This window comes from Brachycentrus maculatus, unplaced genomic scaffold (genome assembly GCF_059751285.1).
Source record: "Brachycentrus maculatus isolate JH-2025_06_01 unplaced genomic scaffold, ASM5975128v1 h1tg000069l, whole genome shotgun sequence".
NCBI classification, from domain to species: Eukaryota; Metazoa; Arthropoda; class Insecta; order Trichoptera; family Brachycentridae; genus Brachycentrus; species Brachycentrus maculatus.
In genome coordinates, this window is record NW_028280823.1 from 2,767,482 (window position 1) to 2,786,334 (window position 18,853).

The 18,853-nt window shown below is 30.5% G+C and overlaps 1 protein-coding gene across 1 annotated transcript in view; it reads left to right on the forward strand.

Moving 5' to 3' along the window:
* Window positions 1-18,527, forward strand: part of LOC148311257 (uncharacterized) — a 366,876-nt gene extending 348,349 nt beyond the window's left edge. The window contains exons 5-7 of the mRNA XM_088256891.1: window positions 15,663-15,727; window positions 17,486-17,613; window positions 18,316-18,527. Of these exons, the coding sequence (XP_088113017.1) occupies window positions 15,663-15,727; window positions 17,486-17,613; window positions 18,316-18,527 (405 nt within the window). The remainder of the gene's footprint in view (window positions 1-15,662; window positions 15,728-17,485; window positions 17,614-18,315) is intronic.
* Window positions 18,528-18,853: the final 326 nt, after the last annotated feature.

Below are 18,853 nucleotides of genomic sequence, written 5' to 3' on the forward strand. Positions count from 1 at the left end.
TTCAAATATTATTAGATTAAAACCAATATTTTTAGCTTTTCCACTTTATTTTTATTTGACCAGCGACCGGGTTTCGTCGTTACGGACATCATCAGACTGGTGGGAGGCTATACAAATTGTTATGTTATATATAAAACAAGCCAGGAGTTGATAACCATGATTTGATATAATTTTATTGAGAAATTAATTTAATTTGAGTGAATTTAAGTATTGTATGATTTGAAATAAAAATAAAGTGGAAAAGCTAAAAATATTGGTTTTAATCTAATAATATATTAAAAATGCAATTCCATCACGAAGTGTCAGTGGATAATATAAATCTATTATAAGTTTCAAAATTCAGTAGCATTCTGATAAATGTTTTACAGGTAACAGTGGTTTTAGTGATACCAGTTTCATAATTTGAAAAACAATTTTTAAAACAAAGTTGATAAAACGTTGTTTTTTATTGGGAAAAGAACTGTTGAAACCAAACATTGGCTTGATAAGCGTTATGAAGACTGCATAGATGCGGTCTTCATAACTATAGATAGGGAGACAAACTTTTACGTTTATTGACTGGTATGCCAAATTTAAACGCAGTTGTACAAACGTCGACGATGATGAACTCTCTGGTCATCCAAAATTGACAAAGTTTTGGAAAACATTACAAATGTAAGCAAAATACATTTGGAAAACCATAAAAAATAGCTTTTTCACAATTTCACAAATCGTGTTGTGTGTGTGTGTGTGTGTGTGTGTGTGTGTGTGTGTGTGTGTGTGTGTGTGTGCGTTTGGAAATTGCAAGGTTACTTATAAAATTAAAATAACAATGGATGATTCTGCAATTTTTATTTTTATTAATTATAGAGCCTCGTTTTTGTGAAAAATCAAAAATAAAAGTCAGCTGCTGAAACGTATGAAATTTATCCATCCCCATTTATTTCCTCAATCCTTTGAATGTAGCCCAAAAATCCCAAGAGCCGCCGGGTGTTATTGAAATTAAAGCCTTTCCGATTATTTTATTAGCCCAGTGTGGGTGCAGATGGGTGGGGGGTGGCGGGTGGCGGGGGTGCAGGGACAGGGGTGCAGCGGTAAACATTCCGGCTGATAAGCCCTTGGGCCGCTAAGAAATGTTAATTAACAGATCCATTGTTCAAGATGGTGCCTCGCTTCAGTACCCGCCACGCCATTTTTATGACGCGGCCTCCCGCGCAATGTGCATTCGCGAGATTCGTAAAGAAAATTATTTTCATTGTTTCGTTTATGGAGATTCGGAAAATTGGTAATCTCAAGGAATTAATAATTATTAATTTCAGTTATATCCTTTATTTCTTTTTTGGTTTGTAACATTTTGATGGATCGTTTTCGGGGATACTGAGATGTGCTGAGATATACTGAGATATTTAAATATAAAATATAACTTATGTGTTAATTTTAAATCAAACACAGATTTTTTGAGTCTACTAAGTCTACTAACTTAGTAGACTCAAATAATTTGTGTTTGATTTAAAATTAATACATAAATTAAAATGGAGTTCTACAAATTAAACGCTAAATCAATAAATAAAGTATAACACTTATTTTAGACTATTTTTGAGAGTAGACCTATATTGGCAAAACGACCTTAAAAGCAAATTGTTATATGAAAAAAACCAACAATGCAATATACAATTATTTCCCTCAATATAAACATCCTTAGCGCATATCAGACGTCAACTTTTAGTGCATTTTGTTATGCGATCATTAGTGCGTGTTGATCTTCAGGTCTACCAAAAATGCATTTGATTAATATGGTGTTTTATATGTAGTTGAAAGATAGTGAATAGTGCTATGGTAGTGATGTGAGGTAATATTTTCATGCTGGTGTAGTGATTGATTAACATAACACATGGCCATAATCTAAATGCTTGAAATATAAATTATATAATATTCAACATCACTCAAAATCGGAACTCAGGACTGATTACCAATGACTGATTTAAAAATATTTTTAAAAAAACCTTCATTACATTCGTAGTTTGCATTTAAAATAATAATCTTACATAACAGTGATGAAATGGATTTAATTTTATTTAAAAAATATTAACGATTGCAAAAAAAAACATGGATATCCTTGACGTATTCCTGAAATGAATAAATTCCTTTATAATATTAAATTTTTAAGGCATTTATTTTCAGCCCTATGAAGCTTTCGTTACATGGTAAACCTATTAAAAGGTTATACGCGTATGGAACAATATAACACGATCCAGAGGCATTGTGTGCAATATTCCTAGCTTGTTTCTAAGATCTACATGCCTTCCACCCCTAGATCATCCACCCTCGAGTGAGCATCCCCTCTCGCATGTCGAAGCACCGCAAGAAATTATAATTTCACCTCAGATTTTATTACCTGTCAAATGAAATTTTAATACCCTTAAAACAAACATAATATGCATATTTTTAATTGAAAACGCTAACTCGTGAAGGCGTTTAAATATCATGTATTAATTTATACACTGGAAACCTCAGAGTAATATTATTACATTCAAAGCGAGGATTATTCGAAATTTCTTATTATATTTATAATGATTGTGCGGATATTTTATTGAATTCATATCAGTGGCTTTAAAAAATCTGTAATTTGATATCTAATTATTAAGATATATTTTCGTATTTTATAATAACTAACTAACATGAATTGGTTGATAGAAGTACCTACCTAAGGTAACTAAACAACGGAAATGTTTCTCATTATGGCAAAAAAATAATCTTTTTTATTGTTAGTTACCTATTGTGTAGAAAAAAAGTCATGGGATTTTTTTTGTGAATTACAGGATTCGATTTTAATACTAATATATGCTGAAAGCTTTTTTGTTATTAATTCAGTATTGTATCAAATAATTGCCTTTAATATTATACTATCAGTATTAATATTGCAAACATTATTCGTGTCTTTTGTATCATCTATATGTACAATGCTACATGTGAATTCTTTGACAAAATAATTATTGCGTCATACATTCGTCCTCATGTCACAAAGACATAAAGACATCTAAAGATTGCGAAAACGTTCAATTGAATAAACTCGATGACGCATGCCAGTTTTACATGTCCAGTGTCCAAAGCACTTGTATTCATGTCTCCTCCTGTCGTTGGTTCCCATACGAGTCAACCTTAGGGAGACTCGCTCCACGCCACCCTCTACCCTGCGGTATGCTAATCACCCAACCACCTGAATAATTAATTGACATTCTTCTACCCCCTCTGAGCGCGGGTTTGATGGGGCTTTTCTTTTAAGCGTGAAAGGCCATTATTTTCTTCGCAACTTGCCGACACTTAAGAAGAGGCTCTTGTCAAATACAAGGTTTCCTCCAAAACAGGGCACTTCGCTGGAACGATGCGGTGATTTTCATTACTCTAGTGAAACACGGTGATGTTTTTTTACATTTTTTGATAAGTATGCTTATTTCAATCGGGATAATTTATTTACTGAGATTTTCAATCCGGCGTGCAAATATCTAATGACTTTCGTGTTTCGGTTGCGACATTAATGAAATGAAGCATTGGTAATGATTGGCTTATAACATTTTCCCATTGATTGAATTTTTGTGTTGAACCCTGACAAACAAAATTAAGAAATAATCTGTTTTATACTGATTTTAAATCGGGTTTTTACTTGGTTTCCCCGAGCTCGAAAACCCCAAGTTTTCAATAATTTGACGAATGCAAAAATTCGAAAAAAATTCGCAAACAATCTTCATTTCTTCTACATTCGTGCATCTCCTCATGCATACCCACTACGTCCAAGTATTTGAAATACTTGATCATAACAAGTTTTTCTTAGTCTGTCTCTGCTTATATTTCCAACTACACTTGTCTTATAAATTTGGTTTACTCTTCTTACTTTATTCATTTGTTCTACATATCCAAAACTATCTTAATACACCTTTCTAATTTTATTGATAATGCCTATCTCAGCCTTGCATTCTTACCTTATATATATATATATATATATATATATATATATATATATATATATATATATATATATATATATATATATATATATATATATATATATATATATATATATATATATATATATATATATATATATATATATATATATATATATATTTATATATATAAATATATATATATATACATATATATATATATATATATAATATATATATATATATATATATATATATATATATATATATATATATATATATATATATATATATATATATATATATATATATATATATATATATATATATATATATATATATATATATATATATATATATATATATATATATATATATATATATATATATATATATATATATATATATATATATATATATATATATATATATATATATATTCGAACATCTATTGTACAATGTTTTTCTTTTTTAAATTCACATACTTATTTGCACAGATTAATTTCTCTCGTAGAGCGAAAGCAATCAATTTTTTGAAACTGACAAAATGCACCGATCAGAAAGATGTTGAAGCCGTAGTAAGATCTATTACATCCGCCGTCAATCGTGATCCATCACAACAAGACTGCAAGATTAAAAATTCAATTAGGGGTAAAACAACATCTCGCCGTGAAACAAGATACACATTCAAATTCAATCAAAACCAATCCATTACAGTAAAAAATACATCGATATCTGAAATATCCCGCCCTCGCGAGAAATCCCTCAAGCCCCGCCATCAAGCTGACGATCTTCAGATTGTTTTGAAATCCCCAACGAGATATCATAATAACTGTGAGGTAAAACTGGCGGGAAGCGATGCAAAATGGAGGGAGGAACAAGGGAGGAAAAGAAATGAAATCTCTCAGTTTGAAGGATAAGAGAAGCCCCTCTGGATGATTGATGCCGGCGCGTCGCCCGACTTTACAGCGAACGGCCATTTAAATACCCGATGCCGAAAATTGAGATGATTGTTATTTTATTCGAGTTAATATTCCCGCCCAGGCGGGCATGGGGCCCGGCCGATATTAGCCTACCCAGATTAATTGCTGCCGACGAATTGTTTCTATTTTGCGTATTTTACGTTTTGACAGACGTCAGATGGGACTCTGGCAGTTTATCTTCGTGTCTTTATTTTATTAATTAATTACTTTAAGCGCAGTATTTTGTGTGTCCAAATCTTTGTTCGCAAATCTGGGCTTGTCCAGTTAAGAGTGATTTATATTGAGATCTTTTTTTTTTAATTTTTTTTTCTTTTTTTTTATTTGTATACATTTATTTAAATCACATTTTATACATATTTAGAACTTTTTTTCAGAGACCCACCAAGCCGCTTTATGTGTCTTGTCGGTAGAGTTCTTTTTTTATTATTTTTTTTTATTTTTAACGTTTTTAACCTAATATAGACACAAAAAAGAGAAAAAAAATATGAATATAAACATTTTACAATTTTCATAAAATCAACTCTTGATCATTTACCCATTCCTTTATTTTGCCTTTGTTCCATACAGATGAAGCAGAATATGTAGGTATAGGTATCTATAGGGCTTACAACTTCATAAGATGGTTTAAATATTAGCTATTGTATGCATAATTGACAATCACACTACTCAAATTGCTAAAATTCATATTTACGAGTACTTACAACATGTGACATAATTCAAAATATTGTTTTTTATACCAAAAATTCCAGTTCAGCAAAGCCAATGTGTGTAAAAATGTCGACTGAATTTTCCTCTTGTTATTTCTTACAAAATATTATTATTATTGAAAGTGGAATAAGTCCAAAAAACAGGTTTTTACCAATTTGATAATCATTATTACGTTTGAAAGTTTAATAAAATAACAGCGTTAAATATCACTCAAATTGATTTACCTCTCCAAAAAAATTAAAACACAAAATTTGCAAAAAAACTATTCTATTTATTCATTGAAAAGTGCTTCATTTGGTAATACTGATATTAATATTTAATGATAACTAAAATACGATTAAAATGTCCGTGATTCGATAAAAACGAAATATAAAATAATAAAACCGTAACGAAACGTGCCGTATAAATGTGACACGTCCTTTAAATTTCACTCTCAATTCTCGTCCAATTATCGATAATCGAATCGCCGCCCAAGAAGTTTCACTTCAAAAATTTTGCTCATGTGTTTAATTATATTCAAAATCCATTTTCCTACCCCAGAAACCTCCACCAATTATAAACGCGCATTCCAATCGAGCAGTCACTCCATGAAGCACACACGAAGTGATGAGACTGCGCCAATAAACAATGTATGCCGACAAGAGCATTTAATCACATAAGGAGGTAATTGTGTGAACATGTGTGTATGGAGCAAACACTTAGAATGGTAACACAATACGAGTATGTGTGTGGACTAAGTATAGCACTCGACTCGAGTATTGGAGATGCCTGGGGGACATTTTGTCACCGATTCACAATTGATAAAGTTTATTTACTATTAATTGATTATAAATACATGATATTTATTAAATAACTGATTTAATTGCACCTGTATTATAAATGCAATCCTAATCTAACGTTAAAAACAATGAGATTGTATTCATTAAAAATAAACAACATAAATTCTATTATATCCAGATTTTTCGGACTCCAATCCTATTCCGTTAGCTACCATTTTGAATTCTGCCTATTTATAACGGTAACCTGAAAATCGTATAAAAAAATATTTTGACTATCTACAACATTAAAAATTGTATTTTTCCAAAAAAAAAATACTTGATCTGAAAAAGGGTGTAAAATCATATTATGTTGTAAATGCATAATTGAAATAATATAAATTTTTTAAACATCTCATAATTTCCTTACACGGAAATGTTGCTAAAAAATACAACAGTATTATGTCCAAAAATTTCAATCAGTATTATTCCTTGTATTTATTTGAAAATCAAAAAATATTTTGAGTTTTAAAAATACAATACTTAATTAGTTTGCCCTTATATTTATTTCATACATTCAAGTCTGGTATCTTAAATTCAGAATTAATCACCTCGAATTCAGATAAATAACGATTAAGTTAATACTGCACTGATCCAAAGTATTATGCAGCATTTAGAGCGAAGCGGGTTAGAAGAAAAATTGGAATATCAATATATGGCATACATATACATATAATACATTGATATTCCAATTTCATCATCTTGGTTTATTCTTGTCATACTTTATACAAAAATATTTTACAGAAAAAAATCATTTTTATTTATAAATTTAACGAGAGTCCACCTCTAAACTACAGTGCTGGAGGTTCCGGCTGCGATTCCCAGGAAGGGGGGGGGGTTTAAATAAATATAAGTGATTTTTCACTCTAATATTTATTCAATATTACCGTACACTTGTGCCTGAAGCGGAGGGATGATCACCTTTCCTTTATGAATTAAAGATCAATAAAACACTGCATTTATATGATTCAGTGCCCTATGCACTATCGGGTGCAGATAAGGGTTTGAAGAATTTAATTGAACCTGATCTATAAGGCTGACCACCTCACTTTCGTATAATTGATGATCAAAATAAAACTTGTTGAAATATTGTACACAATATATTGTTAAATATTAGTGGATCAGAGAAAAAAGAAAATCATTTTACGCATTTCTTAGAACCCGATGTCATTTTCAGATCTACCCCATTTTTTCATTTTTCCAATAACTCGAACTGTCTCATTTGTCCCACGCCTCCCCAATCGTTAGCTGAACATTTCACAAATCGGCACACGTTACCTCAAAGGCGCGGAGCCGTTCGAGACGCAGAACGGGGAGGCCGGCCCACCGCGCGGCTTGGAGACATCTTGAGCTATCAAATTCAAAAGCCATTTAGCGGGCGCTCCGGGGGGCCCGCTCTTGTTTTGCATAATTTCGTAAAGGGGCTCTAGACGGATTCCTATGCCCCCGAAATGTAAAGGTAACCTCTCACATATTCCTTCCTCACACACATACCGCATGCTGATGAGTAATTGTTTTTGGATTACAACACAAGTGAGGGGGGGAAATTCGCTCGGAAACAAATTCGTTTATCATCGTGAAAATCTGCGATATCGACTGTCCACGTTTTGCTTTATTTTAACGAAATATTTATCCACGAGTTTTTCGTTCTGAGATATTAAGTACATAAATACTTACTTTATATGAAGCTAAAAATTATTAAAGAGTTTTGTGGGATTGACGTTTTAACGAGCTTTTTTAATTTAGGTAATTTTTCCGTACAGTAACGGTTTGTCAAGTTTTTAAAATTATTTATAGTTTTTTTTAATTATAAGAAGATTTTTTTAAATATTTATACGGTACTTAAATAATTTATTTCAAAATAAAGTTCACATTTTTTTAAATAAAATAAAATTGTTAAACCTCTGCTGATAGGATAGCAAGGATAGGGAAAGTAAATGTGAAAATCATGTCACAAACACTCATACCACTTTTAAATAAATCTTTCATGAATTTTTAGCAATTGGAGGCAATCGAACCCGCTCTTAATTAAAAATTATTTATTTACTCCAAATATTATATTTATTCCAAATTTTTGTTAAAGTTAAGTATGCACATCTCTTAGGTTTATATGGCATATACGTTTTTTTTAATATACTGAAATAAAATAAATGAGAACGAAACGGTAATAATGAATTTTTAAACTTTATAAAATAAAACAACTTTGTTGTAACCACTTTTTATTGGTACACTTTTTCCAACCGTAACCTAACTATGAGTATTTCAATGTTTTAGAATTAGTACATTAACCCTGATAATACCAACTCATATGATAAATAACGAGTACATTTTTAGAAAAAAAGTTTAAAAATATATTTCTTTAATGTTTTTCGCAGACACTTTGTGGCACACTTTTTCCAACCGGTTTCTACAAGAACCTTGTCATCACAAGGTTCATGATGACAGAGGATGACAAGGTTCTTGTAGAAACCGGTTGGAAAAAGTGTGCCACAAAGTATCTGCGAAAAACATTAAAGAAATATATTTTTAAACTTTTTTCCTAAAAACATACTCGTAATTTATCATATGAGTTGGTATTATAACATGACTTAGTATTAACATGGTATATTTCAATTTAGGAAGTGGTTTGTTTTGATAGTTTCATTATATTAAATTCATATTCCAAGCGTTATAGCCAAATCTTTAAATGATATAATTAATCTTATTATTTTGTGGAATGTATAGCGAGCTTGATCTGTATAGTAAACAGTTGTAGTTGTAAATGTCATACACCATACAGCCGTTATCGTCTTGAGACAGCTCAGCAGTCGAAATAACCTCCTCAACCGCACAATGCTTTGCTTAGGCAATTGCGTGTGCAATAGTTTTAAGTGCTCTACAATTCCCCTATTACGTTGAATTTATCGAATCAACTGCTCCACAAAAGACAGATCGTACTTAATACTTGTGTTTAGCGAATTTACCTTGGTCTTATAAACATATTAACCACGTTATTAGGAGTGATTTCAATGAATTTCTTCATGATATCTAAGGGTTGAAAAGTTTATTTGGTGTTTGAATAAACTAATTGCTTAGTTTGTTAATAAAATAAATATGATTAAAATTATTATTTTGAAAAAAACTTACATAATTATTGATTACTGGCTATACCCGTCTAGCAAAATGGAAAGAAATAAAATGGAAAGCACACAATTTTTTCAAACCACTATCATTGCTGCTTGTCACTGTTCAAAAGGAATTTCAATCGAAATAAAAAAAAATTGTCAACATATTTTACTTAGAAAATGACCAATCAGGAGATCACTATATGAAAGCGAGACCCGTTGTTTAAAATATCGTACATATATTTTTTTTACTATTTACTTTTACAAAAAAAAAAAAAAATCTACTTTTATTTTGTGTTCTACTTAACCACTGACATTGCTTCTTGTCTATGAATATTTAAAAAAATATATTGTATTTTTGTCTTTGATTGTTATTTTTTTTTACCCTTCAAGAGATTGCTATACAAAAGCTAGACACGTTGTTTAAAATACCTGTATTTTTTATTTAATTTTTTGAAATATTAAATTTATCCTGTTTCTTCAAACCACTGTCGTTTATACATACTTATATATACATACCAATGTCCATTTATATTTGTGAACAATTTTTATTTTTGTCTATGATTTTTATTTCATTTTACTCATCAAGAGTACCCATAGTTGTATAAAATACACTTATTTAATTTTTTAACATTTTTTTAAAATATCACTCTAAACAAAGCTTCCTTTATAAATAATTTGTCATAATTATATTGACTTACATATTGTTATACCTTACTTATCGTGCGAAATATTTTACACATCTCGCGGGTCACGTACTTCCTGACGGGCGCATTGAAAATTATTTAAATGAATATAGAATTGAAGACAAATTGATACACCATCATTCTTCATTCAGGGGAGACAAGGAACCCTCGAACCTTCCACTTCCATCTTCCTAGCCTCATATTGATATTAAGCCATCCTTTATTCGGGACACGTACACGATAAAACATCCAGATTTCCATTTTTACCCTTGCAACGCGTTGCCAACAAAAATTGAACCATAATTTTCATAAAAAAAGGCAACCAGATTAAATACAAAAGGAGATGTATTATACTATCGCTGAAGTTTGTACAGTTGTTTAGTTCTAGAAAAATGCTTTGGTTATTATTCATAATATGTAGGTTCAATGTTTTTACATTATAACCCTTATCCGCGCCCAATGGTGCATAGGGCACTGCATCGAATTGACGCAGTGTTATCTTGATCATTACTTACATGAAGGCAAAGGTGATCACTCTTGCGCTTCAATTTTTTGCGCAGGTTCAGTTTACGCATCAAAAAGTCTTTTGATGTCAATAATATGTAAATACCAAAAAAAAAAAATTCTTTTTTGAGGTAATTTACATCAAAAACTATTTTTAATGTTATGCATTAATTTAGTAGAATAACATGATGATTTAAATACAAAGATAAATCACTTATTTAAGACCACTTTTTGGTAAACTACAGATGAACCACAGGTCAACAGGTAGAAATACTAACAGATGTACTCATCAACAGGTGTTGATGAGTACATCTGTAATATTCGAAACTAGTCGTGTTTACATTAATAAATTTAAGAATGTAGATTTTTACAAGTGATTTATTTTTATTCACAGTATTTAAAGTGTGTCCAAATAATTATTCACAAATCTGGGTTTCTCCATTTAAGTTATTTTTACATTTTGACATCTCAACATAAAAAGATGAAGTCTGGGTATTGACAAAAAAAAATAATGTGGTCGAACGGTGAAATTTACAGGTATCAACTTAACCAACCAAGACAAGTCATAAGCCCTGTAAATACCCAGACTTCTGTTTTCTTCATTATATTTTTTGAGTTGTTAAAAATGTAAGATATTTTTTAAATTAAAATTTGAATAAATATCATTCAGAATTTATGAATTTATTTTTGAGCAAAATCCAAATTTACAATGGTCTTATAATAATAAGTTTGTTAATAGAAGGCCAAAGTTTTATATTTCAAAATTCGCATGGGAGTTTTCTTTTGTAAGGGCAGTTGTCGGTCTTTATTTATGATTTTTCGACCAGGATCTCAAAGCAGATGAAGATGTATCGCCAGGAATGTTCAACATCCCCTCACATTCCTGAAACAACAAGGGACTATACATCACTTACGTAATGTATTCTCACGTGATTCACATTTTCAAGATTATTTTTGAGAAAATCATTTACGTACTCGGGATCCTTTTGTTTTCTAGTGAAAAAAGGGATAATTCGGACTTACTAGATCTTCTCTTGTAACGATAACTACTATATTTAATAATATTATTACTTTTTAATAATAATACATACAATATGTGCAATATGTTGTGTAATTTTAGAATTATTTACTTTATTTTTTTAAACCTAACAATAAAACGTTTTTTTATTTTTTACGTACGTTCATAAAATATACAAATATACTTTTTCAAGGATCAACTATGTATCGTTATATTTCTTGTCTGTGAGTTTCTTTTTACATGACTTTTATTTTCCTTTTTAAACATTATAAACACACGAAAAAAGAAAATAATGGAAATAAAAACATATCTTAACATGATATATTTGTATACATTTATGCAAACTAATCACGAAATGAGTATTTCAAATGTTCTAAAATTAATAGCTTATTTTCATTTTCCTTTCTTGACCCATTTCCGCGACTTAATGGTGCATAGGGAACCGTTTTAAAATGATAGTGTGTTTACTTAATCGTTATTTGTATGAAGTCAAGGTGATTGGTCTTGTCCTCTAGATGTGTTAAAGGACCAAAATTTATTAATAAAATTTAAATAAATAATTTAAAAAATAATTTAAAAAATATAATTTTCATTTTTTTTTCATTCAATTTTAATTTATACTGTTAATTGGCAACATTATTTCTAAATTTTAGCAGTTAATATTTAGAAATAATGTTGCCCTTATTTTAGAAAAGAAAAATGCTGATTCGTCGATACAGATTGAGACGATTTCATAAATAATATAATAAGTTATTATAATAAAGTTCATTGGTATATTCTATGTATTTGTGTATCTACGTTTTATTAAATTGTGAATATACAATATTTCGCAATGAGCTATACGCGCAATGCTTTCATCTTTCTCTCTTGGTAAATAATATTTATTGAAGCCTCAGTGTGTTTCCCTAACAATATTTTCAGCCATTAATCACACTTTCCTTCTGACTTCATATTGAAGGCGGTCTCGTATATGCATAAGATAAAGGGTCTTCTTCATATTTTATATTAGAAAACAACGTTATGAAAATATGTTTCATGGTTTTTTTTGGTTCTTTAATTTTTATTTAGTTGAAGTCATAGAGTATGTAGATGACAAACTGTAGAAAATACGAGCTACTACTATGTACTACTACCATTACGCTATTTTACTGCAGGGGTAGGCAGAGAGGATGAAACACCACACATGTTTGTCCTGATATATAGTTTGTGCTCTCTTAGCTTCTTTTACTTCCATACATCTAGTGATACTACATATTACGTAGACTTTTGATATAACTAGATTTTTAGTTATCGTTCTGTTCTTTCATTTACATTTACAAATATACTCTTTTAGTCATTCTCTCATCATCCATTCACTCCACATATCTGAGCCACCATATAGATATTTCATAAATTATGAACCTAGAACACTGAATACCTAAGCTGGATAAAAAAGGAACAATTATCTTTTTTTATATTTATCAAGAAAAATATTTAAAAAATAATAAAAATAAAAGATCAGTTTTTGGGTAGATGAATGCACCGTTTCTGGCTATAACACCCAAAATGGGTGAAAAGCCATTTAAAAGAAGAAGAAGAAGAAGAATGCACCGTTTCGGACTTTTGACCAAAGTATCAATTATGAGATTAACGAATAGACAGAAAAGATCTTGTCTTCCCTGATGTACATTCATAGCTTTCTAGACTTCTTAGTTCTATACTGCAATCTTTCCATTATTTCTAACCCTTATCCACCCCCAATGGTTCATAGGTCACTGCATCGCATCGATGGAGTCCTGCGCTTCGCGAACCAGCATGATAAAAATGAATATTTTAGTAAAAAATTCAATCAATTTATTTTTACTCTCAAATTTATAAATGTATTTCTGAATCCACCACGGCCATATATTCTCTTTTTCCGCTTTTTTATAAAATAAAAATTACAAAAATATGAGCTTCATATTCGGGATCCCTCTAAAGGCTAAAACGATTTTTGTTCCGCCCCTTTTATATGAAAAACGACTTGATACCAGCGAGCTATGAGCGCGCGGGGCGCGAATCGTAAATCCGAACATTTTATTGCCGATTCATAAAATTCATTCGGCGCGGGCCGCAGTAGGGTAGGGGGTGCCTTTCACTGTTACATGTCTTCATGTTATGAAAATTGAGTAGCTTTTTGCAAGGCCACGCTAATTATACCTACCACGATATATCGCAAAACTATTTTACAACTCAAAAGCTCGTCGGACTTAAATAATAAAATAATAATCTCGTATATTTTATGTATTTATACATACATATCGCTCACTCAACATAAATAACACTCAACATAATGAACAACGTCATAAATGAAAAAAACTTGTTTTTCAGCAGATCGTTTTTAAAGTTTAATAATATTATAAAATACAATGTATGAAAAATAAGGATCAAGCCACTTATAACATTTTTTACTGTGCAACAGATCTTTTTAGGTAAAACCTGAATGTTTTTTCTCCATTTGAAAATATTAAGGATATTGAAAAAAATAATTAAACAATACCTTTTCTTCAAAACGCAAAAACAACAGTTTCTGCCCTGTAGTGGGTAAATATTAAGTAAAAAATATGCCGCTTTTGTTGGGATATAGTACATTTTCTGGGTATTCCGAAAACATACATAACTGAAAATTGACGATTTTTGATATATGACGTTCTTGAAAGAAGTGAGTAATATGTTTATAATATTTTCTTAGATTTACGTTTTGTACTGATATTTCTTGGCGGAACCTTCATTTTGTGTAGTATAATAAAAATTGTATAGTTTTTCTACATTTATTTCATATTACCAGTCTGCTAATATTGGTAACGACGAAACCTGGTCACTGGCAAATAAAATAAATAGGGAAAAAACAGTAAAGTTATTTTATCGTTTATAATGTTTTCAAACAATCGTCTTTTTTTCTATAATTCAAAGTATAAACATAAATTAAACATTTAATACAATTTCGTATTCGAATTTATTCGCCATTACACGTCGGTAAACATTGAAATAATTCATCAACCAAATGAAAATTTTATACTTCATTATCAAAAGCTGTCTTGCGAAGGCGTATTAATTTTAAGTTATTTTTAAAAATAACTTAAAATTAACACGTAAATTAAATTGTAAAACTGAAAGCTAAGATTAATATTTCATTTTTCATTTACAGATGTTGGTTACTATTAACGTTTTACGATTATCAATACGCCCATGTTTTCTTTGTTTTATCATATCGATTTTTTTAATGAATTTTATACCAAGCTGTTATCACAATCTATTATTTTACTTTATTTAACTAAGACAAATTTCATGATACCAATATATGACATTTTCTTTAACAGTTCCTATGAACTATAGAATAAGTGTTATACCTTATTCTTGTATCCGCAGTTCCCTAACGACTGAAATAACGTTTGGTTTACAACCATATTTTATAGCTTTTATGGATATTTGATGTCATCATATACCCTATCATCTTTATAACATGCAATAGACACATTCGCACATACCCCCACTCTTGTGTGATCTGTTTCTTACTGAAACAATCAAATTCAAATATTTTTATTATTTAAATAGACAACTCGACTTGATATGATTTAAGGCGCAATTCTCATTATTTTTATGATCAATAAAATGTTTTTTGAAGAGAATTAAGTGTCGCTCTTTTTTTTATGTACTTATGTGGCATAATATTATATTGGAAAAGTGACTTGGTTTTATTTCTAATATTAGGCATTTGTAAAATAAATTCACATTTAATTACTTTTCATCAACGAATGTAATTATTTCTGTGGGATTTTTTTAAAGAGTATTTTTACATTCTTGTACATTTTTTTTGTGATTATTTTTTTACTACACACAATTATTTACAATTATTTTTCATCATTTTTTTATTTCTCGATAATTTAAAATTTGTTTTTTTCACAGGTAGAAGAGTTCTTTGGTAAAAAGTATATAAATACTACAATACTTTTGGAAAACAGGGGCGTTAGGTGAGTGGATGAACTTTATTATAAGCTTTATTTTTTTAATAAAAAAATACTATGTACTTAGAATGTAGCTTGTAGAGATTTGTATTTATATTACTTTAAATAAATAAATTATCTTCCTTTGGATGTATTACCAAAAAAATGTTTGGTTCTATTTATTTTAATAATCGGTAGGTGCAGCAAAAAGTTTCATGACAAAATATAAATGTAACAATTCTCATGCAGAACTTCACCTGCAGAGTCGTAAATTAGGTAGAATTCCATTGAAATTTTAAGTAATATTACTCAAGGAACCCATAAACCTTAAGTACCCCTAAGTACCTCGCGCAACTCAACGCTCCCCCCTCGGATTTCTCGGAGTTACAGGCGTCGTTCAAAAGGCAATGTATATTTATTTTTCATATTGCAATTTGACGGCTACCCACTACCCGCCAAGGTGCTTGGCTAATTTCCCTCCCGCCCTCAGATGGAAGTTCTCATTTTTATCGGCGTTTCTGGGAAAATTCACCTGGTCGCATAAGATTTTAAATTACGGCTGGCAAGCTGCACAGAGAAAGGGCGGAGAAGGTCGATAATTTTTTACGGAATTTTTCAAATTTATTCATATTTCCCTATTTATACTTTGAATATATCCTTTTGGAGTAAAAAATGTGATAACTGTGAATTACATATATTATCGTTTCTCCATACGTCGATACATATTTGAATGCAAAATAAAACGACATATGTATTAAAAGCGTTTCATTACTATCCTATAGAGTGAAAATCTTATTTTTTCAGAGTGAAAAATGTGATAATTGTGAATAATAATATCGTTTCTCCACATGTCGATGCATATTTAAATGCAAAATAAAACAACATATGTAGTACCATAAATACGTTTCATTGTTATGCTATAGAGTGAAAATCTTATTTTTTCAGAGTGAAAAATGCGATAACTGCGAATAATAATATTGTTTCTCCACATGTCGATGCATATTTAAATGCAAAATTAAACATACCTAGTAAATACGTCACATTACTTTTATTATCCTTTCAGAGTAAAAATTTGATAATTGTGAATAAAAATATCAATTTTCCATTCGTCGCTGTATACTTAATTTAAACGCATAATAAACAACATCTGAAAGATACGTTTCATTACTGATTTTATTAAGATTAAAGATGTTTCTAATTATACCTACCTATGTTCGTTGAAAAAAAACAATTATCTGCTTGTTATAACCATAACACTATTATAATAGTTCCCTAACAAACGTAACATTTTATTTTTTATTCGTGGGTTTGACGTTGTAAATAATATTTTTGTTGTTTATATTTTTTATAAAATTGTTAATAACCTGACTGTTTAAATTCAGATGGAATTGATTATAATATTTAATTATCTGTACTTTTTATCGTATTTATTTCAGAAAAAAAATGGTTTGTATTTACGTGTCGTTTCGTATATAATCGGTATTTAAACGTTTACGGTTTTCGGGTTACTAATTTTTTTAATTACGTTTACTACGTTTTATGTTTACTTATTAAAGCAATATTTTAGGATTTTTTTCAGGTACTATTATGTTTCATAGTATTTTTTTCATATGATCATATTGCTCAGTTAATCGATTAATATAATATGTATCTTGTTGATAATTTAAATAAATTTCAGGGTCTTCTTGATTACATGTTATGTCATCGTGTATTTATTTATTGTTTTTCACTTAAATATGTATTTTTTCCAGGTGAAAACGTTTTTATGTTATTTGAAATTTACAGCAAACGAAGTGATTCTCCTGAGCCCAGAGCATCGTCTCCGCACTGTATTTTCACATTTGACGGATCAAACAGATCTCCTCCACCTCCTTTAGGAGATTTCAGTCCCGGAGACCAGGAGATCTCAGGAGGTATAATCTTTTACATATATAATTCGTTAAAAGATAAATATTAATGTTGCAATAAGAAATAAATCGGTTGCTTTCCGTGGTAACGTCACATATGTATGTAAATATTGCCTGTTGCGCATCAATATTTGAAATACACCAAGCATGTACAAAGTGAATGTCTTTTTACAAAAGTAAGGAGAATAATATTTGCTCGGTCGATGATCCGGGTAAAATTTATCACATTTGACTTAACGCGAGTTCAATTAAACCTAGAGTTTAACGGTAAGCCGCAAAGATTAGTTTCGACCACTGGCTTCGCTGCACCCTCATCTCATAGCGTATTTACAGTAAGGGTAGTTGATCACCCTTAGAGAATATTGATTTTAAAACAAGTTAAACTAGGTTCCCCGAGGTGTTGCGCTCTCGTGATAAGGAAGATTCTTCCTATAGGAAGCGACAGAATTTGCAGTGAACGGCACAGATAAACTTTTAAAATGACTTTGGAAGCTTTTGAGCTTTTAATCGGTGAAGTTGTTCAGACAGACAGTTCGGGCACAATCCTCCAAGTGCGGCGGCCCACAAACTTTGTTTTACAGGACTTTTCTTCTTGTTTCAAGGTTGACTCTTAAAACAAACCGAGTTCATGAACTCCGCCAACAATTTACAAATTCCTTTATAACAACTAACTACTTTTAATAGTGAAAGTTGAACTGGGGTTTATAGATCTTAATCAAATTCGCGTCGGGAGTTTTTCTTGGAAAGTTTCACCATTATGGGGAGCGCTGCAGCGCCTCGCCCAACTTCTGCCAGACTATAAACAATTGGAAGTTGTTTCCCAAATTTTGGTAACTTACAGACTATCGATCCAAGTTTTTAGGGTTTCAAGGCCACAGCTGTTGGATGAATACAGTTGTAGTGGGATTTTGCATATTTAGGCGGGAAACTTCGTCAATGCATTGTTTGAACTTTTGATGATGTAACTTCCAGTCGAGTAACTTTATCTTGTTGTTTACAACTGAAATGTCTGTGCACGTGGCAACATAGCCGCCGAACGCGTCCTCGTATTGTTTACGTTTAACCTTTTTGATTTTAAATTACCGAGTGGTGGTCCCCTCGATTTTAATTGAGAACGTCACCTCCTGAATCGGATGTGACATCCTGAAGGGAGGCATTCCTTCGTCCCCTTTTCTCTGATTTAATCCCTACCTTTGATCACCCTCTTGTGTAGAAAGCTAATGCCAATGGACAGATTGTCAAAAGA